Source organism: Odontesthes bonariensis, chromosome 24 (genome assembly GCF_027942865.1).
Source record: "Odontesthes bonariensis isolate fOdoBon6 chromosome 24, fOdoBon6.hap1, whole genome shotgun sequence".
Lineage (NCBI taxonomy): Eukaryota > Metazoa > Chordata > Actinopteri > Atheriniformes > Atherinopsidae > Odontesthes > Odontesthes bonariensis.
The window spans coordinates 4,613,128-4,638,798 of record NC_134529.1 but is presented as its reverse complement, the minus strand read 5'-3'; the positions used below and the strand labels follow the sequence as shown (position 1 = coordinate 4,638,798).

Here is a 25,671-nt window from a genome sequence, read left to right as displayed (position 1 = left end):
AAAAACAGATGGAAACACGTGTTTAAGTCTAATAATCAGACGAGTAACGTCTCTCTTTGTTACACATTGTGTATGACAGCATTTTTAAAGCACCCTTACTGTATATTCAATGACTTTTACAGAATTAGCTTCATAACTTTTATATCTGACAGTCTAAAAAAAGAAAATTTAAGGCTCAGAGAATTCCCCTCGAGTAAGAAATCAAAAGAAGTAGTCCTGAAATTGTTATGTCCTCAAAGGAAGGGGTTTCAGGACTCTGCGATAACCTGGGCCTGATCCCAGGGCATGATGGGATATGCTCCTGAAAGGGATGATCTTTTATGTATGTACACTTCTTTAAAGAGGGAGCGATGCGACGTGTTAACTCTCATTTCCGATGTCAGCAGTCCTGCAGCAGCCTTAATGAGGTGAATACTAATTGATTTACTTTTAATTATCCCTCTCTCTTCTTTTTCCAATTAAAAAGCTCTGCGGCCTGTCGCTGCGCCGTGACGAGCGTGTCATCCCGCCGCCGCCGCAGCAGACCCACAGTGTGATTTTACAGAACAAAGCCTGCATGTTTTTTTTGTCATAAGGCCTCATGAGACAACAGTATGAGACGGAGATATGCCTCAGAGGCTCGGCGCATGCAGCTGGCAGACAAACACAGAAATCCACGTGCGTCCTCAAACTACTGACAAAATAAGACAGAAATAGAGATGTTGTGCCTTCTTCATTTCAAATTTTCTCCCTTTTTCTCCATCTGTCAGTTTGCTCTTGTGTTTGATTGGGTTTCAGACCCACTGCCAGATAAAAGCTTCTCTTCAGGTCTGATCATATCTGCTGCCTTGTTTTCTAGCTGAAGAATCCGACTCTGAATAATGCACACACACAAAAAAAAACAAAAAACACATACACGTCATCTGTTCATGCCTACGGAGGACATTACACCGACTTATATTCATTTCCTGGAGACCTACCCAACCCCTGTCCACACACTAACCTTAAAAAAGCCTGACTTTCATCTCATGATTTACAGTATGGGGCCTCTGCCTCTTGCCCTAATGAGGACACACCCCCTGTAAACAGATGTATCCCCACAACATGATTAATACCTAGTAGTACCACATATTCACACACACACACACACACACACACACACACACACACACACACACACACACACACACACACACACACACACACACACAAACCATCTGTTTTGGTCGAAAAACTGCTGTATCAAGGAAATATTTAAAAGAGGGCTCCATCTAGTGGTCACTCAGGAGAAGCACAAGTGATCCTTTATCAATTTAAAGTAGTCAAAACTTTTATCACTGCTATTACTGATTATAATTATTGTAATTATTACTACTATTAGTCCGTAAACTTAATGAGATTATTGGCTGTGGCTCTGTAGAGCTAACATGTGGTACAGTTGGCGAAGTTGGAGTTTGTTAATCATCAAAGTTTGGGGACTTGGATCAGCAGAGAACAACAAACGATGTGACTAATACAGGTCTCCCAATTTATTTGATGCATTAAGTCCTTAGATCTAATTACAATCCCTGAAGATAAAGCCTTCCAGCACAAAGTGTGCACTGCAAACAACAAAGCTGCACCTTCTACTGACCTGCAACCACAACCCACTTCTGCCAAATGAATTAGACCCATTTTCTGAGGATGGAGCAGTTTCCGTCCATCTTTTTTGGTGTTTGGCACCCATCATCTCTTCTTAGGAGCTTGTCTCTTTGAACAAACTGTGATGACCTCTGCTACATACCAGTTAGTTCTCACTTTGTAACATCTGCTGGTGTTATTTGAGTTCAGCAACGCTAAATTTAGTCAAATTAATGGAACTAACTCACTGAAATAGCATGTTTACGTGTGTTTTTTTTCTAATAAACCTGCTGATTGGCAGTGAAGACTCTTTAGACTGCTTCAGAGATCATTGGGCATAAGCTTAAAGTTTGTTTTGATTACAGAAATTCATGTTTGGTTCTACCTCACACATCATTCTCTATCAGAACCCCCTGAAATATAGAATAAAAACACATTTCTGTCTTTCCTGTTATTTTCTTTGTATTTTATGTGTGCGTGCACCGTTTTTTTAACCAGTGTGGCATACCAAGCAGCATATTCTGTATATTTAATACTCTGTGAGGATTTTTCCTTCAGTAGGTATTTTTCAAGCAAAAGGAACCGAAGAATTTACTTACTAATATTTCTGGTAATGATTAAAAAATGTGGAGGAAGTTAAATGCTTAGAGTCTGCATTATGATGTTGAGAACAAACTTCCTAAATTGTCTTTTTATCTTGGCTGTTTTGTCTTATTTTATATTATCTTATTTTAATTCACCAAGCACTCTGGGTTACGCGTGCATTTAAAAGGTGATATATGAATAAAGTTGAGTCTGAAAATGTGATTTTCAGACGTTTGTCACGCAAAACACGGGACAGCTTTTATTGTTTTATAACTTTTATAACTTTTCATGTGTTGATAGTGATAGTTTGGAAAATGAATGGGGGGCTTTGGAGAGGGGAGCTCGAGTTGTTTGCATATGTATTTGTGGGTGGGATGCAGGTTTGCTGCTCAGTCATACAGACACACCCGGCCATACGACCAAACACTTTTCCTAAGATGTCTTGTTTGGCTGCAGGTTTCATGAAATCCTCTTTTCGCTGCATAACAGCAATGAGAACGAATAGAAGATGAAAACAAAAGGCTCATCGTTGGTTAAACGCTGGCTAAATGGAGCTTAGTGTGTATAAATTACATTAAATTGCATGAAATCGTTGATTTTGGTTAAAATAGTTTTTGTTTCTGTTTTTTACTGCAGCGGTGGCAGAAGTCGGGGACTCACCTGGAGCATCTGGTGTCTCGGTTCTGCCTGGACTCAGAGATGGCTCTGGATGGGATGGACTCGTCCCGGATGTTGGTCATCAGCCCCTGTGAACTGAGTGCATACACACAGAGATGGGAGGTCCCCTTCTCCTGACCCCGTGACCTTTCTCCACCACAAACCTGCTCTGGGACGCCGGCTCTCCGCCTCAGAGCTGGACAGAGACCGCTCGCACAGACTGAAGACGTTTGAGTCGGCTGACGGCGCTGTGTGTGTCCGGGATGTTTCAACAGGAAGCTGCTGAAGTCTGCTCGATGTTTTCGGCGCTCTTTAGCGTAACGACGGAGCGGAAATTCAGCAGTTTGTCAGGTGTAAAAGAGTCGAGCTGGATTGAAATACTGCTGCAGGAGAGATGCATGAAAAACGTGTTAAGTTTTGGTTCAGAGTGAAAACCAAGTGCACCTTAAAACCCCGATCTTTGCATAATGTCCTGTAATCTGCTTTTAAAGCTGTTCAAGAATCAGAAAATTAAAACCAAGCACAATTCCTACTTTTAGTCAGAATCCTGTCCCTGTCTTCACCGCAGTGACCCGATGGGATCCAGGCTGGGCTAAAAGAATGACCCCGAGCCCACCGGAGTCAGCCCGTCTGGGTTAATAAACAGCACAAAGTTGTGATTCACATGCCGATTATCAAGCAACCGACACACAACCCCATTTCCTTACAAGTGCAATGGCTTTCAAATGATTTAAACCCAGAAAAACTGAGATTTTGAATTTGATTCCAGTGATATCCGGAAGTAAAGTCTGGAAAACGCATAATCAAACTTCCATGGCTGTTAAATAGCTGCTTAATGTTATCTGGCTTCCCATCAGCTGTTTCTACTTACAGTTTAAGCCTTCTGTGGATAAATCTGTGGACGGGAGCGTCCCTAAAATGTCCTTCAAAGGTTCTCTGACATCAGAACATTCCCTTAAACTACATCTGATGAGGCAGCACAACTGTTCTTCACTTTGAGAAGCGCCCGCTGCGAGCGTTTGGGAACTGAGGCGACCAACGCCGTCATTTTCCAAGTGAAAGGTTTTACCCGTCTCTTTGCATGTAGACTTAAGCTGCTTAGCAGGTTTTCGCCTAATTTCTTGAATTTCTTGACTAAAGGCAGGCTGGTTTTGCACCTCGACTCTGCCGTAATACACGCAGAATGTGGTTTGTCTTGCTGAAATAAGCAGGATCCTAAGAAGAAAACATCTGGATGAAAACATCTTTCCTCAAAACCTGCATGTATAATTCAACATTCATGGTTCTCTTACAGATGTCCAGGCTACTGATGCCATGTGCACTAATACACCCACGTGCAATCCAAATGCAGCTGTTTGAACTGCGTAAGGATGAGAGCTGAATGGTTGCTGAGTGCACGGCATCCAGATGTTGCTTCATCAGCCCAGAGAGAACAGCAACGTTTCTCTGCGTCTACACATCCGCAAAACTCATCTTGTTTCTGACGTGTTCACATAATTAGCTGTGAAATGTTCCAGTGTTTTGCTTCTCATTACTTAACTACTTCCCTTATTTCCAGAACAGCTGGAGTCTTCTAAAATGCTACAAAAACTTTCATTTAACCGACACAAGTCAAAAGTAAGGCTGGGCAACTGTTTAATCTAATTAATCACATGATTTCCCTGATTAATCACAATTAATCGCATTTGTACGCAAAATCCAAAAATGAATCCAAAAGTAGTGTATAGCTTTTAGCATTTAGTTTTAAAAAGTAAAAAAGTAAAAGTTCCGTACCCTTCTCCATGTTTGGTGGATCCGCCGATTACTTTCTTTTCCTGTTCCACAGCAGACAGCAGCTGACTTTTACAAAATAAAAGCCTGTAAGCAACAGACTTTTACAATAATAAAATAAATAATAAAACGGGGTAGTTTGTGGCGTAGTAGGTTAACTTGCCCAGCCCTAGTCAAAAGATATCATTTTCTTCACTGAAAAGTTGGTGGAGAGACGAAGGAAAACGGACGTATTTCCAGATTCTGGAATCTGCAGAAAAACTGGTGACGTGTGAGGGTGTCAGGATTTGGTATAAAAGGAGCATCAACCATGAGCCTCCACTTTTCAGGCAGCGCTGCATGAGAAGCCGTCACGCCACCATGATCAATACAGCCACATCTCAGTGTAATCTGAAACTGTCAGATTCCTCTGAAAAACAGCAACAGTTAGTGTCCTCAGTTCCCAAACGAATAGAAAATGAAGCCGAAGGACCACAACTCTGCATCAGATTCTAGATTCAAGTCTAGTTTCTCTTCAGATTCTGCGTTTGTTGCTTTGTAGAAAATGTCCCGATTTTTCTGGAAATGTGATTCTGGAATCAAATTCAAAACGAACGTTTACTTTTCTTACTTTCTGTAAAGTTTCTCTGTAAAGTGTGAGACCAAAGAAGGAAAAAGCCCCAGAAAGGGCTCCCGAAACCTGGATTTCAGAGCTGGCCGAGAACAGATGCAAAGGCTGCCAGGATGTGTTTTTAAGCTAAAGAAGGAGCAAAAATACAGAGTTAAAAAGGCTGTAAAAGAGAAGAAATGTGTAAAAAAGTGAACAGCATGAATTCAGCACGTCACGTCTGCTCTTCTGGTGGCCGATCGGACTTGGTCGGTGTTTGTGCTGCTTCCAGGAAGCAGCTGCTGCAGCACGTCGGGTTTTTTTGGATTCAGAAACACAGTTTGGTATTTTTGGGCTTCATTTCCACAAAGACTTTTCCTCTCTTGTGCTATTATAGACTCTGAGATGTAAGCAGATCTTTTGTTAAGGTGGTTTTTAATTTAATTTTGAGCACACTAACAGAAACACAGGGTCCCACATGACCCTCGTGTCATGTGACATTTTTCTTTGCTTTTCCATTTCCTGTTCTAAACACGAGTAAAGTTCCACCAACCTACGAACGCTGGAATCTTCTGCGTTCGCTGTCCCACTTCAGTGTGTGTTACAACGTGTCATTTTGATAGTTTGTCTGATTGGACAATAAACATTTTATAATGGCTGTTTTTGTTTTATTTTGCCCACTAACACACACACACACACTATGCTATCAACTTAATAAAAACTATTTGTAAATAAAAACAGCTGTCATTACTATGTGGGTGCTCGTGGTTCAAAGTCATTTTTATGACCCCAGATGTGCAAGTGGTTGCACAGCTGACACTCTATGCGTACAACATTCACCCAAAAAACACAAAAACGCATCATTATTAAGGCCAGTTGCAGGATTACACACTGCACAGACAGATAGATAGATAGATAGATAGATAGATACTTTATTGATCCCGAAGGAAATTCAAGCATCCAGTAGCAAGACATAATAAAGCAATAAAAATGTTTATGCAATTATAAACACTTTAAAAACTGTAGTGGCTATTGTGTCAATAATCAAAACTAAAAAAATGTCAAAACCATAATAAACTAAATGAAATCAAACGGCCACTGAGGCACCTGGGGAGTGAATTTACGCAGGTAAAATAAGTCCATTGCCCAGGCAAAAAATTAGGTTTCTTTAGATTTATTTCTCTAACCACAAGCAAACAAACAAAGAACAATGGGCCTTTGCCGCCTCTCTTGCCCTGGTAAAAAAAACTATTAGCACTCCCAGGTGCCTGCTCACCTAAATAAACTCTCCCAGTGCGCCCCAGCTAACCCGTGCTTTCAAAATAAAAGCATAATTAAATACCCAAATTAACTCAAACAATACTAAACATCATAAACAACCAAAAAAAGGTGTATTCCCCAAACTAAACCCCCAAAAGATAACTAAATAATAAGTGAGCCAAATATTCAAAATAACAAATAGTTCCAACAAAAACCATCTAAGAATTTAAAAAACAATTTAAAAAACTGTTTAAAAATATAAATTATAAATATTCACGAGAACAAGACATAAAAACATATGAAGTCAAGTTCCTGGAGCACAGTTACCTCGCAGGATTAGGGTTCTCACTGTGGAGCCGGGCCTCGGGGGGAGGCTCGTTGTTCCAGACCTGGGGTGGACCTCCTGTGGACCCACGACCTCTAAGACCCGCCCGCCGTAAGGGTCTGGTACTTTGTGGCCTTACGGAGGCCCTGTAATCCGATCCATGGCTGCTAAAACTAAAATTAGAAAATAAAAAAAGAAACAATAATCCCACAGCTCGAAAAGGATCGATCAAACTCTTATCAGTCAACTATATCTCATAATATCTCTCAAAACGTCATCTTTACGGGCTGCACGGTGGTGTGGTGGTTAGCACCGTGGTCTCACTAAACTCAACTCAACTCAACTTTATTTATAAAGCCCTTTAAAACAGCCGGGGCTGAAACAAAGTGCTGTACATGAATAACAACACGAAATATAAGGCATAAAACATAAGAACAATGTAAAAACAATAATAAACAATAACAATATTAAAACAATAAAAACAATAACAGAAACAGAGTCTCATGCTGGGTTAAAAGCCAGAGAAACCCATAAAAATGGGTTTTAAGACGAGTTTTAAAAATGGGCAGTGAAGTCTGATGTGAAATGGGAGGTCGTTCCACAGTTTAGGACCGGCAGCGGAAAAGGCTCCGGCTCCTCTGAGCCTCCGTTTGGCCCTCGGTACCTCCAGGAGCAGCTGATCAGCTGACCTGAGGCACCGGGCAGGAGCATAAGGATGGAGCAGCTCATAGTAAGGTAAGGCAGGGCGAGTCAACAGGAGGGGATTCACAGGAGCCACTGGGACCAATCACCATCACTTCTGTCTTATTTTCGTTGAATTTTAAAAAGTTTAAGGACATCCAGGCTTTAATGTCTTCAAGACACACCAGAAGTGGTTTCAGAGAGAAAGCTTCCTTCTCCCTTAGGGGCTCATAGATTTGGCTGTCATCAGCATAACAATGGAAAGAGATACCACACTTTCTCAGGATGGAACCCAGGGGCAGAAAGTACAGTGAAAAAAGCAGGGGCCCTAAAATTATGGAGTTAAATTTGTCTGAATAATATTTGTATATACGCAGAAGGGGATCCACAAATATGTCTTGATTTGCATGTGTGTTTTGATATCTACAAATAAAAAAATCATATTTGTAACTCGTATATTGATTTTTACAAATATATATTTGCATTTGTAAATAAAATGCCATTTGTAAAACCAAAAAAATTATTGTGAAATGTGATTCTGCATTTGTGAATCACCAGCACACACATTTTTCGCTTTCCACAGTTAAGTGTTTTTGAGACGTTCTTCGCATGAAAGTCGCACAAATCCACACGTAAATATTTCTTGACTTGCATTCGTGTTTTGATATCCACAAATAAAAAAAATATATATTTGTAACTTGTAAATTGGTTTTCACAATTGTATCGGTGTATTTGTAAATGAAATGGCATTTGTAAAACTGAAAATTGCCTTTGTGATATCTAATTTTGCATTTGTGCATTAACAGCACGCGTAGGTTTCGTTTTCGCATTTGTGAATCTGCACAATCAGCGCACGTATTTTTGAGACAATCTTTGCAGCAGAGGAAGCCACCCAGATTCACAAATAGCCTACCTGTACTTCCTAATCAACTAGATGGCAGTGTTGCTCAATCTATTGCGTGTTACCATATTGCTCTCACTCTGAATACTGTCAGAAAAAACAAAACATATGAAAATTAGAGAGTCTCTGAACTATTTACATTTACATTTTACTATCATAACTATCATAATTTGGGGCGAGGGAATTGTACTTTGGGCCTACTGAAGTTGGCGGTAGCTGCTCATCATGCCCACGTTGTTCGGCCATGGTTGAATTTGAATGAATTGAAAAATTCGATGAAAGTCAAGTGAAGCATAGCCGTTATGAGCTTTATAGAACAACACCTACTTGATTAGGAAGTAGAGGTAGGCTATTTGTGAATCTGGGTGGCTTCCTCTGCCGCAAAGATTGTCTCAAAAATACGTGCGCTGATTGTGCTGATTCACAAATGCGAAAACGAAACCTTCGTGTGCTGTTAATGCACAAATGCAAAATTAGATATCACAAAGGCAATTTTCAGTTTTACAAATGCCATCCCATTTACAAATACACATCTGCAATTGTGAAAACCAATTTACAAGTTACAAATATGTTTTTTTTATTTGTGGATATCAAAACAGGAATGCAAGTCAAGAAATATTTACGTGTGGATTTGTGCGACTTTCATGCGAAGAACGTCTCAAAAACAGGTAACTGTGGAAAGCGAAGAATGTGTGTGCTGGTGATTCACAAATGCAGAATCACATTTCACAAATGATTTTTTTGGTTTTACAAATGGCATTTTATTTACAAATGCAAATATATATTTGTAAAAATCAATATACGAGTTACAAATATGATTTTTTTATTTGTAGATATCAAAACACACATGCAAATCAAGACATATTTGTGGATCCCCTTCTGCGTATATACAAATATTATTGAGACAAATTTAACTCCATATAAAATTGAACCCTGTGGAACCCCATATGACACCGGGACTCAGAACACAGGTGGTTCTGGTTCAATTCCCAGCTGGGAATGTTCTGTGTGGGCTCTACATGTTCTCCCCGTGTATGTGTGGGTCCTCTCCGGCTTCCTCCCGCCATCCTCAAACATGCATTTCAGGTGAGTTGGTGTCCGTAAAGTGACCCTGGGAGTGAGTTTGAGCGTGCATGGTTGTTTTTCTCTGTGTTGGACTGGCATTCTGTCCAGGGTGCACCCCGCCTCTCGCCCGATGTCAGCAGGGATAGGCTCCAGTCCCCCCCACCCTCCCAGTTGGATTAGGCGGCTATAGAAAATGGATGGATGGATGGCATCATTACTTCACTCCACTGCACATCGTATCTCTTCTGATGAACAATGCCCCACAGTAAGCTTTCAACCATACAATTTAGGGATTAAGGGAGTACTTTGTTGTCTTAGATGAAAACTATGAATTCTTCTGACTGCATTCTATTGGAGGAGAGGCAGGCTACGCCCTGGATGGGTTGCCAGTTCATCACAGGGCCAACAGAAACAAACAACCGTGTATATTCAGTCCTGCTGCCAATGGAGACAACAACTGTGCACACTCAAACTCACTCCTGGGGTCAGTTTAGAATCACTAATTCCCCTAATATTAACACCTTAAATCTCCAAGTTACATTTAAAGTTTGAAAAGACTGGCACCAGGTATTTTACAAGCAAAAGGAACCGAAGAATTTCTTACTAACATTTCTGGTAATGATTAAAAAATGTGGTGGAAGTTAAATGCTTAGAGTCTGCATTATCATGTTGGGAACAAACTTCCTAAATTGTCTTTTTATCTTGGCTGTTTTGTCTTATTTTATCGTATTTTATTTTATTAAGCACTCTGGGTTAGGCGTGTATTTAAAAGGTGATATATGAATAAAGTTGAGTCTGAAAACGAGATTTTCAGGTGTTTTTCACGTAAAACATGAGACAGCTTTTATTGTATTATAACTTTTATAACTTTTCATGTGTTGATAAATATAAATATTTTATCGCACATTAAAGCAGGTTTATTTTTTATTTATTTAAAAAAAAAATTGGGGGGGCTTATGTGCCTTTGATTGATAGGAAAGTTCAGAGAGACAGTTTGTAAAAGTCTGTTGCTCACAGGCTTTTATTTTGTAAAGGTCTGTTGCTCACAGGCTTTTATTTTGTAAAGGTCTGTTGCTCACAGGCTTTTATTTTGTAAAAGTCTGTTGCTGTCTGCTGTGGAACAGGAAAAGAAAGTAATCGGTGGATCCACCAAACATGGAGAAGGGTACGGAACTTTTACTCGGCCATTTTCATTTTAAAGTTCTTCCAGACGGCGGAGTCGACAGAACCAAAGTCATCTGTAAACACTGCCAAGTTGAATTGTCTTCTCAGCGTAGTAGTTCCAGTCTAAAATATCACTTAAAGGCAAAACACACAACTGATAGCAGCAAGTCATTCAAGGAAACAGACAGTGGAGCGAGGCTTCTACATAAAAACTACAGAAAGATGCTGATGTTAAAAGTGTGTTTGCACAACAAATGTTATGGCACTTTCATTCATATGGCAGCACATTTAAAATAAAGCTAAATGCTAAAAGCTATACACTACTTTTGGATTCATTTCTGGATTTTGCGTACAAATGCGATTAATCGTGATTAATCATGGAAATCATGTGATTAATTAGATTAAAAATTTTAATCATTGCCCAGCCCTAATTATTTAATTATTTTACATTTGTATATTATATTATTCTTTGGAACAGATGTCATCTATATTGCACCTGTGCGGTTTTATTAGCAGAAATTCTTATCCTAAACACTGATACTGGATCTTGTTTGGTGCTTTAATGGTTGTTGAGGAGTCCACTTACCCTAAAACCTTTTCTTTATTTCCACTGGTAAATTATTTATCCCTAACCTCTAAAAAAAAGACATTAAGAAATAACAAGTCATATGCCTGGGAACTCTAAACTCAGTAACGCGCGTTTGTTTTGTTTTGTTTTTGCTCTCATTCAAGTTCATGCACAATTGAGTGATGCGCGGCGGAGTGTGTTCACACACACTCAGAGGCACACAGAGTACATTATGTACCCAAACCCCTGTTTTACCCGTCTGCTCGTCATCTTCACCCGCCCGGCCAAACATTAATCCCCCTCTGACAGCTTCAGTCCAGACTTTAACGACGCCGAAGAGCAGAAAATGTCACACGGTAAAAGCTGACATTATATCTTTAGGAATATTTTTTTTTTTTACGACACAGCTGTTTTCCAGAGAAGACTCGCTTTTATGTAAGTACAATGACCTTTTCGTTCCTCCATTATCTCTTTACAAACGATGACATTACGAAAATTTGTTCGTTTTTAATGCCTGACAAAATGTGGCGTATTATTAAGTTTGTCCAGTATTTACCTCTGATCGTCGCTGAATTATAAATCTTTTACATTTACGGTCGACGCACTCAAAATCGAAATGTATGAATTTATCAAGGCCAGTTGGGGTTTTCAGTCGGACCTATTTATTTGTCACACCGAGAAGTTGTAGTTCTTATTTTGATGTTAGCTGCTAATTCTAATTTAGGCAACGGAATACGAAACTACATTCCCCACCATAAGAAGAAGCGGAAAACGCGAGACCGGGTGGTAACTTTGGGAACCCTCGGAAATTCTAATATTAACGTAAAAGCGCAATCGGAGGATCGTAATTTTAACGGTAAGGTGTCTTTTCAAGGGTCCTTTATCTGGTTATTTTTACTTTATAAAACCACTGAATAAAATTTGGGACTTTGGAGAAAAAATATTGTCAGATTCTCAAATATCTGTGTAACATTCTGTAAATTTAGGGTTTAACATATTATAGCGGTGGTAAATGACTGTTTGACTGGTCGTAAATTGCACTTAATCTTTGTTTATTTATTTGTACTGGACCACAGAATGTATGCAATTATCAGACTTGAAATGAAAGCAATAGATTGTTTTTTATTTAACAAATTAGAAAAACCGCTGAAGTAAATGAATGTACCACCGGATTCGGCGCTTAATTTCTACGTAACGTTACGTCATATTCTGGGGACACCGAGTGCGGTTTGTTTTGGATTTTGGTTTGAAAAAAACCTCAATAATACTCACCACTCATATTTCATACACATGCGTCCAAGTCGAAACATAAAAGATGTGTCTTCCAGCCGTGAGGAGAAGTAAGTGGATGTGAGCTAGCTGCTGGAGGTCGTTAATACCGAAACCTTAACGTTCATGTTCGTTTTGTTCCCTGAAAGAGGAGTTGAACTCTGTCGTTAACGTTAAGTTCCTCATATATACTGTATTTAATGCTCTCATTTGCATATTCAAAGAAAAATATTTTTTTACGAAAACGTGTAATACAAAGATAATAATAAAATTTTTCCTTCCAGTAAGTTATCAAAAGCGAAAGTTTAACCCTCCTGTTGTCTTGCGGGTCAAAAGTGACCCACTACCATGTTTAGCTGTAGAAAAAATACCTTAAACTATCTTTTTCCAACTTGAAATTTTATGAATTTTCCTAAAGGGACCCCATCATTAGAAAAAGTCAGACTTTATTTTTGTTTATGTTTCCATGTGGGCTGTACACCACTAGGGTACAAAGATTGTCTTTTGGGTCATTTTTGACCCGTGAATTATAAAAACATTTAAAAACCAGAAAAAAGTTCACTGTTTTTTTCCCTTTCAATATAATTAATTCAGAAGTAATTACTTCACATTTATATAATTACTTCACATTTATATAATAGCAATATTATGTAAAAGAAAACTGAGAAAACAAGAAAACTTGTTGGTCCAACTGACAGTTGGTTTGTGGTTAAAAAAATAAAATAAAAAAAAAGTGTAATCCTGAAAACTGGTGATTTTTGTATTGTGTAACAAAAAATACATGATAAAAATGTATTGAATTGAGTTTAATAGATACATAACAGGTGGTTTCATCATACAAAATAGATTTGGGATTTAAACTCTTGGCTGATAACCTTGATTTGTTTTATATCTTTATTATATTTATTTTAATGTATTTTATTTGAACTTATTTTATTCTATTTTATTGCACTGTGTTTTAGTATCTATTGATTTTAACTGCTTGGAACGGTAGCTTTATCTGAGTCACTTTTACCTTTAATGCAGCTTTTATCCTGTACAGCACTTTGGTCAACCTCGGTTGTTTTTTAAATGTGCTCTATAAATAAAGTTTGGTTTGAGTTGAGTTATAATTAAATTTAGTTGCTTTATTTTGGGGCTTTGGTAGGGCGGGTCATTTTTGACCCATAGGACAAGGGGAGTAAACACAAGGGTTAATTTGGCTACTTGGTTAATTAAAAAAAAAAAAATTATTTATCCTTTCATCAGTTCTGCCTCCCTTTAACTGCCTGATTTAAAAAAATAAATAATCGATATAGATGTGGAGTGAATATCTGAGAGATTTTGGATGGTTGGTCTCAAAGCAATTATTATAAAACTTTAAGCTCGAGGAACTTTAAATTACATTTTGATAGATTGATTAAGAATTTGGTCAGTCGGTAAGATCGTTGACAGATTAACGAGTCATTTAAACATGTATATTTTTGCATATACAGTACCAAAGTACTACAGTTCAAAAGTCTTGAGCCATCCCACCAAACACTGCTTCAGTAATGTTGAGCTCCGGGCTCTGGGGAGGATTCATCCCTCCATCAGACCTGCTGCCACTGATTTTCAGCCCACTTCTTGTGTCCTTTGGCACAGCTCAGCCTTTTCTCCCTGTTTCCCTTCCTTAAGAACGGCTTCTTGACAGCCACCCTTCCATGGAGCCCATTTCTGATGAGGCTTGGGCCAACAGCAGATGGATCAGCTGAAGGTCCAGATGCATCTCTCAGCTCCTCTTATCCAAAGTGATGAGAGAGCAGTTTTAATAAAAGTTATCTGCACCAAAATATACAGAAATCATCATATTCTCAAAAAGCTGGAAGCTTAAACCGGATGATATTTAGTATTTTTATGTTTTTCAAAATGTTTCTTCATGCTTTACATGTTGATCTTTGTGGTAAACCTTTAAATCTCTGCCTCCAGCCGCTCCATGTTCCTTCACCGGCTGAGCTCCCTCGGTTCCTCCTTCTCTTCCCGAGGCCATCCTGCTCTCCGCCAGGCCGGCTTCAGGAGCAGCGCTGCCTCCTCCTTCCTCCCCCAGTTAGTCCCCTCCCATCATCCATGGTGGTCTGTTCAGGGGTTTCCACCCTGGCCTCCTCGACCCCCCCACTCCCACCTACCAGCCCATCAGAGCTTCGCTTTGCACCCTCGGAACTTCTCTAACATCGGCGGTGGTTGGTGTTCCTTCCACACCTCTGCAGGCTGCACGATGGAGCGTCGGGACAGAGAACCCCCGAACAAACGTAAGAAAAGTGGAGATGAAAAGGAGTCGCACAGAGGAGGAGAACCAAAGGAAACAGGAGGCAAAGCCAAGGACGGACAGTCCAAGTGGAAGCACCATCATCAGGATTTCAGAAAGGACGGCAGCCTTCGACCAAGTGACCGCTTCAAGGATGCGAGTCGAGACAAAAAAAACGGTCCCGAGAGAGTCGGCAGCTGGGAAAACAGCAGAGACAGACATGTAGAAAGGACTAAAACTGGAAATCACGACAGGCAGAGAAAAGACAGCAGAGATGGAACTCCAAAACAACCCTCGCAACCCAATGCCTGGTTCAAAGGCCGGGGCTCTGAAGCGCCGGGGGGGCTCCGCGGGGACACAGCGGGGCAGGCGGAACAACAGCAGGATGGGGGGAAGTGGACGGGGCTTCTCTCCGAGTCTTCCAGCCCATCTCACCCTGCAGACCCGTGGCAGTCGGTCGGAGCAAACGGACCAACTCCTCCAGCTGCGACCTCGCTGCCGGGCAAATGTAGGTTTGACTTTACACCTCCCAGTTTTAAAAAGACTCGGCTCATTTCAAAGGATGCTCTTTGGAAGCAACAAGTCTGCAGTCAGTTCTGCTAAATCTTCTCTGTGAAGATTAAACAAGTCTAAATTATTTTCATTTTCTGTGAGACTGCCTGAAACCAGCTCACAGGATGCTAAAGCTAACTAGCTAACTGTTTGTGCTAAAATTCTGTCTGAAATTGGTCAATTTGAAACCTGAATTCCACCTTTTTTATTGGATCGTGACGGGAAGGATTTTAAAAAGATCTTAAATTCATAACTCACTCAGTCATTTTGTTAGACCTCCTTAAAAAACCAACAAACTGCTCACTGGATTATTTATAAAAAGGCATTTTTCTTCCATGTTCTCCCTTCAGCTCTCCGCAGGCGGTGGGAGCTGTGCAGTACTGAACCCCAGCCACCGGGTGTCAGCACAGCGTTCGACTTCTCGGTGATGTCCTACAACATCCTGTCTCAGGAGCTGCTGCACGACAACTCCTATCTGTACCGGCACTGTGAGCCCGGCGTGCTGTCCTGGGACTACCGGCTGCCCAACCTGCTGGCCGAGATCCAGCAGCACAACGCTGATGTGAGTGGGATCAGAGTTAAACTCTGCTGGACTCTCAGGAGTCAGGAGGACCTCCTCAGGACCTCTGATGGTGGCACTGGGTGAAAACGTCAGGTGAAATCCCCGTTCACGGTCAGAAACAAAAGTGTTCATCTGTATTTGGGATTTAAAACTTTAGTTTCCCGTCACTCTGCTGTCAGGAGAGGCCTCCCTCTATGATTAAACTTTTCAGATTCGAAGTCTTTAATCCCACCCAAACCGTTCATTTCTGACCGTGACGGGGATTTCAAACTGTCAGTAACTGAGATGCTGATGTTCTGACCCAGTGTGGGCTGTTGGGTCTAATCTGGACCAACCTCATTCCAGCAGGAGATTGTTCTAATGAAACATAAACTACACTTAACACAGAGCTGGAGACACTCTGTATCACTGTGTGCTCCAGCTGTAACGGGGACAAATCAGAAGTAAAAAAAACACATAGTTTTGGATATTTTTAACACAAATGAACAAAAAATTCCTCTTTTCCAGATCGTGTGTCTTCAGGAAGTGCAGGAGGACCACTATGAGAACCAGATTAAACCTGCTCTACAGGCACTAGGTACGGACTCCTGTTTGTGTCTCTGTGTGTACGTTTATCTGGATGAGCTGCAGATGTTTAATGCTCCTTTTGGGAAGTCCAGTTAAAAGAGCGTTACAGTAATCGAGTCTACTGGAGATGAATGCATGGATGAGTTTCTCCTGGTCTGTTTGATGTTTCTGAGGTGGTAAAAAACGTCAAAGTCAGTAGAAAGGTGGCAGTCAGAGGTGTTAAGGTGGAGCCACCCCCCCCACCCCCCCCCCCCACACACACACACACACAAAGCCCAGACCTACGCCCTGTAAACTTTTTATTCCCATTCTTTGTGTGTGTCAGGATACCAGTGTGAGTTTAAGAAGCGCACAGGAAGGAAACCAGACGGTTGTGCCCTCTCCTTCAAAACCTCCCGCTTCTCCCTCCTCTCCTCCACTCCGGTCGAGTTCTTCCGGCATGGCGACGCCCTCCTGGACCGGGACAACGTGGGTTTGGTTGTGCTGCTGCAGCCCAACGACGGCGTCAGCCGGTCGGATCCCTCCTCGTTCGTCTGCGTCGCCAACACTCACCTCCTCTACAACCCTCGCCGGGGGGACATCAAGCTGGCTCAGCTGGCCATCCTGCTGGCTGAGATAAACCGGCTCTCTGACGGCTCCAAAAACCCGGTGGTGCTCTGTGGGGACTTTAACTCGGCTCCCCAGAGTCCTCTGTACAGCTTCCTGACCACGGGCTGCCTGGACTACCGAGGACTGCAGGTCGGCATGGTGAGATGTACACAGCTGCTCATTCATCAGTCAGAAGCTCAGTAAAGGTTTCACACTTTTAAAGGGATAGTTCGCCTCTTTTGACATGAAGCTGTATGACATCCCATATCAGCAACATCATTTCTGAACATCTTCTTACCCCCTGCTGCGTCCTGTGAGCAGAGTTCCAGCCTTGTTTTGGTGTTGATGAAGGTAGTCCGGCTAGTTCTCTGGGGTTTAAAAAATAAAGCGTTTTGCTTCTCAAAACAATATGCGTTCAACAGAGTAATACATTTGCATCACAAAATCGTTCTCCAGGAAAAAGTCAGACCTCACAATCGCTTGGCCCTATTTTCTCTCCCTTCATATCACTGCCTGCTGCCGACAGCCGCACACTGAGAAAATATCGCCAAGCGAACTCGGCTCACAGGACGCAGCAGGGGGTAAGAAGATGTTCATAAATGATGTTGCTCATATGGGATGTCATACACTGGAAAAAATCTAAATCTTACCAAGTATAATTGTCTCATTGAGTATCTCATTACACTTAATATAAGACACAACTGCCTAACAAGTACCATTTCAGCCAGATATAGGGACTTGTTTTCATACAATACATCTGGAATATCTTGTTAAATGAAAAAGTCTTGAAAACAAATTGTTTTGAGTCATATTTCACATGAAACAAGCTTTTTTTCAGTTGAAGAGGTTTTTAATCTAATTTCAAGATCACTTTTAACTCAAAAGTCCCAAATATCACATCTTATTTCAAGAAATCTGGACAAGCTGATTTTCACTAGTTCCATTGGCAGATTTTTTTGCTTATTTCAAGCAAAAACGTCTTTTATTTGTTGTTTTTTTTACTTATTTTTGGAGGGGCATTTTTTCCAGTGTACAGCTTCATGTCAAAAGAGGCGAACTATCCCTTTAACATCTGTTCTGTTTCGGTGCTTTGAAACTCAAAGGCTGATTATGTTTTTTCCGTGCATCTGCGCAGGTGTCGGGTCAGGAAAGCAGTCCCAGAGGTCAGCGCTGTCTCACACCGCCGCTCTGGTCTCACAGACTGGGAATCAATCTTCAGTGTCAGTATGAGAGGCAGCCCCCCCCCACCAGCCCCACAGGTGAGCGTTACTGCCAGCTGAAGATTTACTCAGAGCAGAACCGAAGGAGATAATTCAGTTTTGTTACGACAGATCAGTTGTTCCGTCCTTCTGTTTGTGTTATCGATCAGTGAACTAACCACCGTGTGTCTGTCAGCTGTTGAAGGAGCCATCTCTAATCTGACTGTGGAGGATCTCGCCACCAGAGCCGCCGCTGACGTTCACAGGTGACCTCCCGCTCTCTTTCTCCACGAGATGCTTTGAAAACGATCACTGAGTCACATGTTCAGGTTAAAAAAGGTGAAATTAATGTCTTCGCTTATGGAAATCTGCTGATCTTCAGCCTAACCGGCTCCACCAGGAACAGTTATTCCTTTAGTGAGGTCAGAAAAGTGTAAAAGACACATTTAAGGCTAAGCGTTGTTTACTGGGCAGGAGGAGCAGTTTGTAAACCCTGTAGCTGGAAACTACAGACTCAGCTAGGAATGTGGGAAATGAAAGAGAAGCTTGCCTCTAAGTTTCAGGTGATTGAACCCGACCGTGATCTAAAAAGACATTGTTGTGTTCCTGTTTTTATTACCTGGAACGGCGCTTTTCCTTTCTAAAAGCACAGAAACGGCTCTTCCCCGATGAGAGGTTCAGTTAAATTGTAACTCAGTCAGGCTCTGAATCAGCTGATAAAGCTGCCGGCGGTGCGGCGTTAGTGGGCATCAGAGCTTTAAGTACAGAGCTGAACATCATGTGGAATAAATCCCTCAGATCAGTCTCTGACCGTGTGTGTTTGTGTTTTTGTGTGTCTGCGCAGCACGAAGATCGAGCACCGCCTGAAGCTGCAGTCGTCCTATCAGCACCACCTGGTGGCTGACGGCAGGCCTGAGATCACCACGTGTCACTCACGCACGGCCCTGACGGTGGATTACATCCTGTACAGCCCCGGTACCCACACACACACACGTTTCTCAGCTTCTTTTATTAAATAAGCTCATTCTTATTTATTAAATCTATATTATATCTCATCTGTGCAGCACGCACCTCCTTCTCAGACGTCCATAGTGAGAGTTAAATGCCTGTTTTCAGTAAATGAAACTATAAAAAAGTGTTCCTCGGTTTCCTCTTTTCTGTAACCATCTTTCTCCCTTTTTCTGTCTTTATTTAAAAGTTTATTTAAAAGACGTTAAAAGGTTTCAACCTGTCTGCAGCGGTGTTACATTTGCCCTCCGTTTGACTCGTCCGGGTAAAATCTACCTTCAGAAAACTCAATAATATATGATCACAGACAGTTAAAGGTGGGATTTATAAGGTTGAAGGATCACCTTTCTGGTTTCGTACAGGTTGACACAGTTTTCTGAGGTTTTGCTGAAATGTTTGACATGATTTGGTCAAAGTACCACAGTACATACAGAAGAACAGGACGCAGGGACCATGTTGGTGCTGAACAGCCTCATCTTATTTACTGCTGCAGCCAACGTTTCCTCTAATCTAAACGGGACGGCAGCAGCTGTTCTATATCTGTCCAACATCAGGCGTTTCCAGGAAAACAAATGAAAAACTCCTCATTTCTTTTTCCTTCTCCCCTGCTCAGTGACTGCAGCTTCTTCAGAGCACTTACCTGTTACACCTCCTGCATAAACCAGAAGTAGTGATACTCTTTCTGCTGCTTATCTGGGTCCAGGTTACATCGTCTGATTAAGTGTAGGCTTCCTCTTATCTGCTGCAAAGATCTGCAAACTAAATAGGATTCAGTCATGAATCGTTTGAGGCCATTTTAGTCCATATGGTTTCCCTTTTAGGCCATATCGTTTCCCTTTTAGGTCCTTTTAGACCATATTGTTCCCTTTTAGACCATATCGTTTCCCTTTTAGGTCCTTTTAGGCCATATCGCTTCCCTTTTAGGTCCTTTTAGGCCATATCGGTTCCCTTTTAGACCATATCGCTTCCCTTTTAGGTCCTTTTAGGCCATATCGGTTCCCTTTTAGACCATATCGCTTCCCTTTTAGGTCCTTTTAGGCCATATCGGTTCCCTTTTAGGCCATATCGCTTCCCTTTTAGGTCCTTTTAGGCCATATCGTTTCCCTTTTAGGTCCTTTTAGGCCATATCGTTTCCCTTTTAGGCCATATCGTTTCCCTTTTAGGCCATATCGTTCCCTTTTAGGCCATATCGTTTCCCTTTTAGGCCATATCGTTCCCTTTTAGGCCATATCGTTTCCCTTTTAGGCCATATCGTTCCCTTTTAGGCCATATCGTTTCCCTTTTAGGCCATATCGTTTCCCTTTTAGGCCGTATCGTTTCCCTTTTAGGCCATATCGTTTCCTTTTAGGCCATATCGTTTCCCTTTTAGGCCCTATCGTTTCCCTTTTAGGCCGTATCGTTTCCCTTTTAGGCCATATCGTTTCCTTTTAGGCCATATCGTTTCCCTTTTAGGCCATATCGTTTCCCTTTTAGGCCATATCGTTTCCCTTTTAGGCCATATCGTTTCCTTTTAGGCCATATCGTTTCCCTTTTAGGCCATATCGTTTCCTTTCAGGCCATATCGTTTCCCTTTTAGGCCATATCGTTTCCTTTCAGGCCATATCGTTTCCCTTTTAGGCCATATCGTTTCCTTTTAGGCCATATCGTTTCCTTTTAGGCCATATCGTTTCCCTTTTAGGCCGTATCGTTTCCCTTTTAGGCCATATCGTTCCCTTTTAGGCCATATCGTTTCCCTTTTAGGTCCTTTTAGGCCATATCGTTTCCTTTTAGGCCATATCGTTTCCTTTTAGGCCATATCGTTTCCCTTTTAGGCCATATCGTTTCCTTTTAGGCCATATCGTTTCCTTTTAGGCCATATCGCTTCCCTTTTAGGTCCTTTTAGGCCATATCGTTTCCCTTTTAGGTCCTTTTAGGCCATATCGTTTCCCTTTTAGGTCATATCGTTTCCCTTTTAGGTCCTTTTAGGCCATATCGTTTCCCTTTTAGGTCCTTTTAGGCCATATCGTTCCCTTTTAGGCCATATCGTTTCCCTTTTAGGCCATATCGTTTCCCTTTTAGGCCATATCGTTTCCCTTTTAGGCCATATCGTTCCCTTTTAGGCCATATCGTTTCCTTTCAGGCCATATCGTTTCCCTTTTAGGCCATATCGTTTCCTTTTAGGCCATATCGTTTCCCTTTTAGGCCATATCGTTTCCTTTTAGGCCATATCGTTTCCCTTTTAGGCCATATCGTTCCCTTTTAGGCCATATCGTTTCCCTTTTAGGCCATATCGTTTCCCTTTTAGGCCATATCGTTTCCTTTCAGGCCATATCGTTTCCCTTTTAGGCCATATCGTTTCCTTTTAGGCCATATCGTTTCCCTTTTAGGCCATATCGTTTCCTTTTAGGCCATATCGTTTCCCTTTTAGGCCATATCGTTTCCCTTTTAGGCCATATCGTTTCCTTTTAGGCCATATCGTTTCCTTTTAGGCCATATCGTTTCCCTTTTAGGCCATATCGTTTCCCTTTTAGGTCCTTTTAGGCCATATCGTTTCCCTTTTAGGTCCTTTTAGGCCATATCGTTTCCCTTTTAGGCCATATCGTTTCCCTTTTAGGTCCTTTTAGGCCATATCGTTTCCCTTTTAGGCCATATCGTTCCCTTTTAGGCCATATCGTTTCCCTTTTAGGCCATATCGTTTCCCTTTTAGGCCATATCGTTTCCTTTTAGGCCATATCGCTTCCCTTTTAGGTCCTTTTAGGCCATATCGTTTCCCTTTTAGGCCATATCGTTTCCTTTTAGGCCATATCGCTTCCCTTTTAGGTCCTTTTAGGCCATATCGTTTCCCTTTTAGGCCATATCGTTTCCTTTTAGGTCCTTTTAGGCCATATCGTTTCCCTTTTAGGCCCTTTTAGGCCATATCGTTTCCCTTTTAGGCCATATCGTTCCCTTTTAGGCCATATTGTTTCCCTTTTAGGCCATATCGTTCCCTTTTAGGCCATATCGTTTCCTTTTAGGTCCTTTTAGGCCATATCGTTTCCTTTTAGGTCCTTTTAGGCCATATCGTTTCCCTTTTAGGCCCTTTTAGGCCATATCGTTTCCCTTTTAGGCCATATCGTTTCCCTTTTAGGCCATATCGTTCCTTTTTAGGTCCTTTTAGGCCACATCGTTCCCTCTGGATTTCCCTCACAGTTGAATATTTTGATCATGATGAGATGTGAAACGTATTCCAGTGAAGACACCCCTCTGATCTCCTGCTGCTCCCCCCTTATCCTTCATCAGTCACAGCTTCTGTTTCCTTCTCTTCTCTCCAAAGATTCCACGCCGCCTCCTGGTGGGCGGGGCCTCCAGCTGCTGGGCAGGCTGTCATTAGTCGGCCAATCGGAGCTGGAGGAAGTCAACGGCCTGCCCAATCGGCGCCACTCGTCGGACCATCTTCCTCTCCTGGCGGGCTTCCGCCTCCGCCGCTGACCCGGGCTCGGCCTGTTGGCGTGGGGCAGCCAATCAGAAGAGCTCCTGTGGCAGCTTGAGTGGGAACAGATGGAGGTGTTGGAAGAGATGCAGCCAGTGAACTGCTTTAGAAACACAACGGGAAACTTTCTGCTTCCAGGATCACAGTCGGCTCTTCTTCTCCTCCTGCTACTTGAAAGGATGACTCAGCTTCTTTTCAGTCTGCTGCAGGCGATGGTACGACCCGTCATGTGGTGCTCTGCTCAGACTTGGGACTCAATGATCTGCTCTTTTCAGTTTCCTCAGAAAATGGGCAGAAATGGTGCTCACCTGATAAATACAGAAGTAATTAAAGGGTTTGTGGATCCAAAGATGGTTCTGAAGGAGGCAGACACTCTTCAGAGGATATTTTTTGATGAATAAGCATCATAAACATGTAGAATCTTTAAGATTCGGGGGTGAACATTTAATTTATTGTTGCAGGGTTTGAATCTTTTAAGGGATGAATTTTTATATCAGTCTTGTTTTTAACCTGAGCTTTGACGCTGCTGTAAAACGGTGACTTTGCTCTGATAAAGTGGGGAAAATACAGTTAGTTTTGCCCTAAAAATACACTTTGTGGTGCCAACACTCCCTAAATCCCCATAAGTTCTGTACAGTGTTTGATTCTCATCACATCTGAGTTAGTTTTATCATTAAAAAGATGATTTATAATTCCTTACATTTCCCAAACAGGCTGTATATGCACTGGAGAAAGATTTTATTAGGGACCCAGCAGTGAAACTGCAAGGACCCTATTGTATCTGTAAGGATTATTATTATTCTTCCGTATTCTTATTCTTTGCAAAAGGTATGCGAAAACTCAGGAAATTTTGCGAGCGCCACCTGCCAGTCGACGACATGAAAGAATCTAAACTTTATATATTTGGGAGTTGCTCATTGACTCTGTAGCGCCCCCTACGATGCTTAAAAACGGTCCCCTCAATAAATAGTTTCGCGTGGGATGACGAAATTCGGTACACTCCTTCATCATGCCCAGACGCACAAAAAAGTCTGGGGTCGCCATGGTCCCACGTACACAGGAAGGCGGCCATTTTGGATGGAAAGTCAGTTTTTAGCTGATTCCACGCCTTGCATAAGATCGAACTCGTCCTACAGATTTGATGCTACACACTTCAAACTTGGCCAAGTTACTCTTAAGACATGGAGGGAAAAAATCATGGAGAAACTTTTTCAAAACTTAAAGGGTGTGGCCGTGGCGACGCCTCAAATTTATGACTCGCCATAAAAAATGAAGTCGCTTATAACTCCCACATACATTATCCAATCTGTCCCAAACTTCATACGGTGAATGCTGGATCCTGAACACGCACATATAACATAGTGACATCCACCTACAGCGCCACCTGCTGGTGGTTGGAAACGTCTTTTTTTTTTTTTTACAACTCGCATTTTATCAAACTCCTACAGATTTAATGGTAACCGCTCCAAACTGGGCCAGGTTACTCTTAAGACATGGGGGAAGAAAAGTCTTGAGAAACTTTTCAAATCTCTGAATGGTGTGGGCGTGGCCAGGCGGTGACAATCGTGTGATGGCGTTTCCGATTTGAAAGCCTTATCATCATCACAAAGTCATGAAACTTGGCACACACGTCCACCCTGACGACCTCGTACGTATGTAAAGGGTATCGTCTGTGGACGGATCAAAATGGCTCAGTGGCGCCCCCTAGAAATTTTCAAAAACCCCTCCGCATTGGGGTTATTGTGTGCTCGTACGTACGCAGAGGGTATCGTGCGTGTGGGCAGAGCTGTGCAACTACGGTTTCCAGCGCATGCTCCAACGTACGCACATCCAACGTACGCACACCTCGGTCCCGCTCACAGCTGCTTGTTTTGATTAAAACTGTATTAAACGATTCATGATTCACCTTCATCAGTGAGGAATCTTGTTCATGGTCACAAAAAGAAAAAAGCCTGGATGTTTATGGTTTGTAAATAAATTATCTTTATTTTCAGACGTGGCTGCGGTTTGTTTAATGAGGATGTCGCCTGAGATTTCTGCTTTTTGAAAGAGGAATGACCTTCTTTTAAACTGTCAGCCGTCTGCAGCTTGATGGAAGCTTTGGTTTGTTTCTCACCTCCAGTTTCACTGCGTGAAACATCTGGTTCTTCGTTTCTGTCCCAAAATGAAGTAAAAACCTCAGATGGACAACAACACAACATGTTACACTGAGTCATTATTTACTGAAGAAAAACACAGAAGCAGTGAGTGAAAAACTAAGTGAACCCCTGATCCAGCAGCTTGTAGCAGCAGGAAGGTGAAGTAATGGTTTCCTGTGGGACGTTATCAGTCTGGACTCAATGGCTGCGAGGTGCCCAGGTCCTGTGGCTGCAGAACCAGCCCAGATCATCAGCCCTCCACCACCGTGCTTGACAGCTGGTGTGAGGTGTTTGTGCTGATATGCTGTGTTTGGTTTCCTCCAAACGTGCTGCTGTGCATCATGAGCAAACATCTCCACTTTGCTCTGCTCTGTCCAAAGGACATTGTTCCAGAAGTCTTGTGGTTTGTTCAGATGCAGCTTTGCAAACCTAAGCTGTGCTACCATGTTCTAACTGAGGCCTGCAGAGTCTGAGATGTAGCTCTTGGGTTTCTGACCTTGGGGTGACCTTGCTGGGACGTCCACTCCTGGGAAGATTGTCAGCTGTCCTGAATGTTTTCCACTTGTGAATAATCTTTCTCTCTGTAGAACGATGGACTCCAAATAGTTTGGAAACGGCCTTATAACCCTTCCCAGGTCGATGGGCAGCAACAGCTGCTTCTCTGAGCTCGTTGCTGATGTCTTTCCTCCTTGGCATCGTGTTAACACACACCTGAAAACTTCAGCTTTTATAGAACTGCTCACACTGACTGATGATCAGATAGTGAAGGTAATTCCCCTTTAAGCAGTGAGGATGGACTTTCACACTGCTTCTGTTTTCTGGTTTGGGTTTTCTTAAACAAACGTGTAATCTGTCACGTGTTGCTCTGCCTCTGAGCTTCTATTTAACTTTAAATCTCATCAGGACCAAATGTTTA

General features: G+C 41.9%; 2 protein-coding genes across 3 annotated transcripts in view; both read left to right on the top strand.

Annotated features, from left to right (window-relative positions):
- The window catches only part of galnt14 (UDP-N-acetyl-alpha-D-galactosamine:polypeptide N-acetylgalactosaminyltransferase 14 (GalNAc-T14)), a 230,055-nt gene extending 224,158 nt beyond the window's left edge, over window positions 1-5,897 (top strand). Inside the window, exon 15 of the mRNA XM_075459231.1 lies at window positions 2,821-5,897. Within this exon, the coding sequence (XP_075315346.1) occupies window positions 2,821-2,979 (159 nt within the window). The 3' untranslated portion in view covers window positions 2,980-5,897. The remainder of the gene's footprint in view (window positions 1-2,820) is intronic.
- Window positions 5,898-11,353: 5,456 nt separating this feature from the next.
- On the top strand, window positions 11,354-24,610 carry angel2 (angel homolog 2 (Drosophila)). 2 transcript variants are annotated; one of them, XM_075459404.1, is made up of 9 exons: window positions 11,354-11,596; window positions 14,378-15,201; window positions 15,596-15,807; window positions 16,315-16,384; window positions 16,700-17,121; window positions 18,098-18,221; window positions 18,358-18,427; window positions 19,006-19,136; window positions 22,462-24,610. In XM_075459404.1, exons 2-9 carry the CDS (start codon window positions 14,385-14,387, stop codon window positions 22,614-22,616), a joined length of 2,001 nt encoding a protein of 666 aa, XP_075315519.1. In that variant the 5' UTR covers window positions 11,354-11,596; window positions 14,378-14,384; the 3' UTR covers window positions 22,617-24,610. The 2 variants fall into 2 exon arrangements, with proteins under 2 accessions (XP_075315519.1, XP_075315518.1); XM_075459403.1 differs by lacking the exon at window positions 11,354-11,596 and adding an exon at window positions 12,377-12,501.
- The last annotated feature ends 1,061 nt before the right edge of the window (window positions 24,611-25,671 follow it).

Excerpts from the sequence above, each read along its gene's own strand:
- angel2 (XM_075459403.1), top strand. The coding sequence starts at position 12,452 with ATGCGTCCAAGTCGAAACATAAAAGATGTGTCTTCCAGCCGTGAGGAG. Across the intron at positions 15,808-16,314 it reads TCCAGCAGCACAACGCTGAT|ATCGTGTGTCTTCAGGAAGT; the intron begins GTGAGTGGGATC and ends CCTCTTTTCCAG. Across the intron at positions 19,137-22,461 it reads TTACATCCTGTACAGCCCCG|ATTCCACGCCGCCTCCTGGT; the intron begins GTACCCACACAC and ends TTCTCTCCAAAG.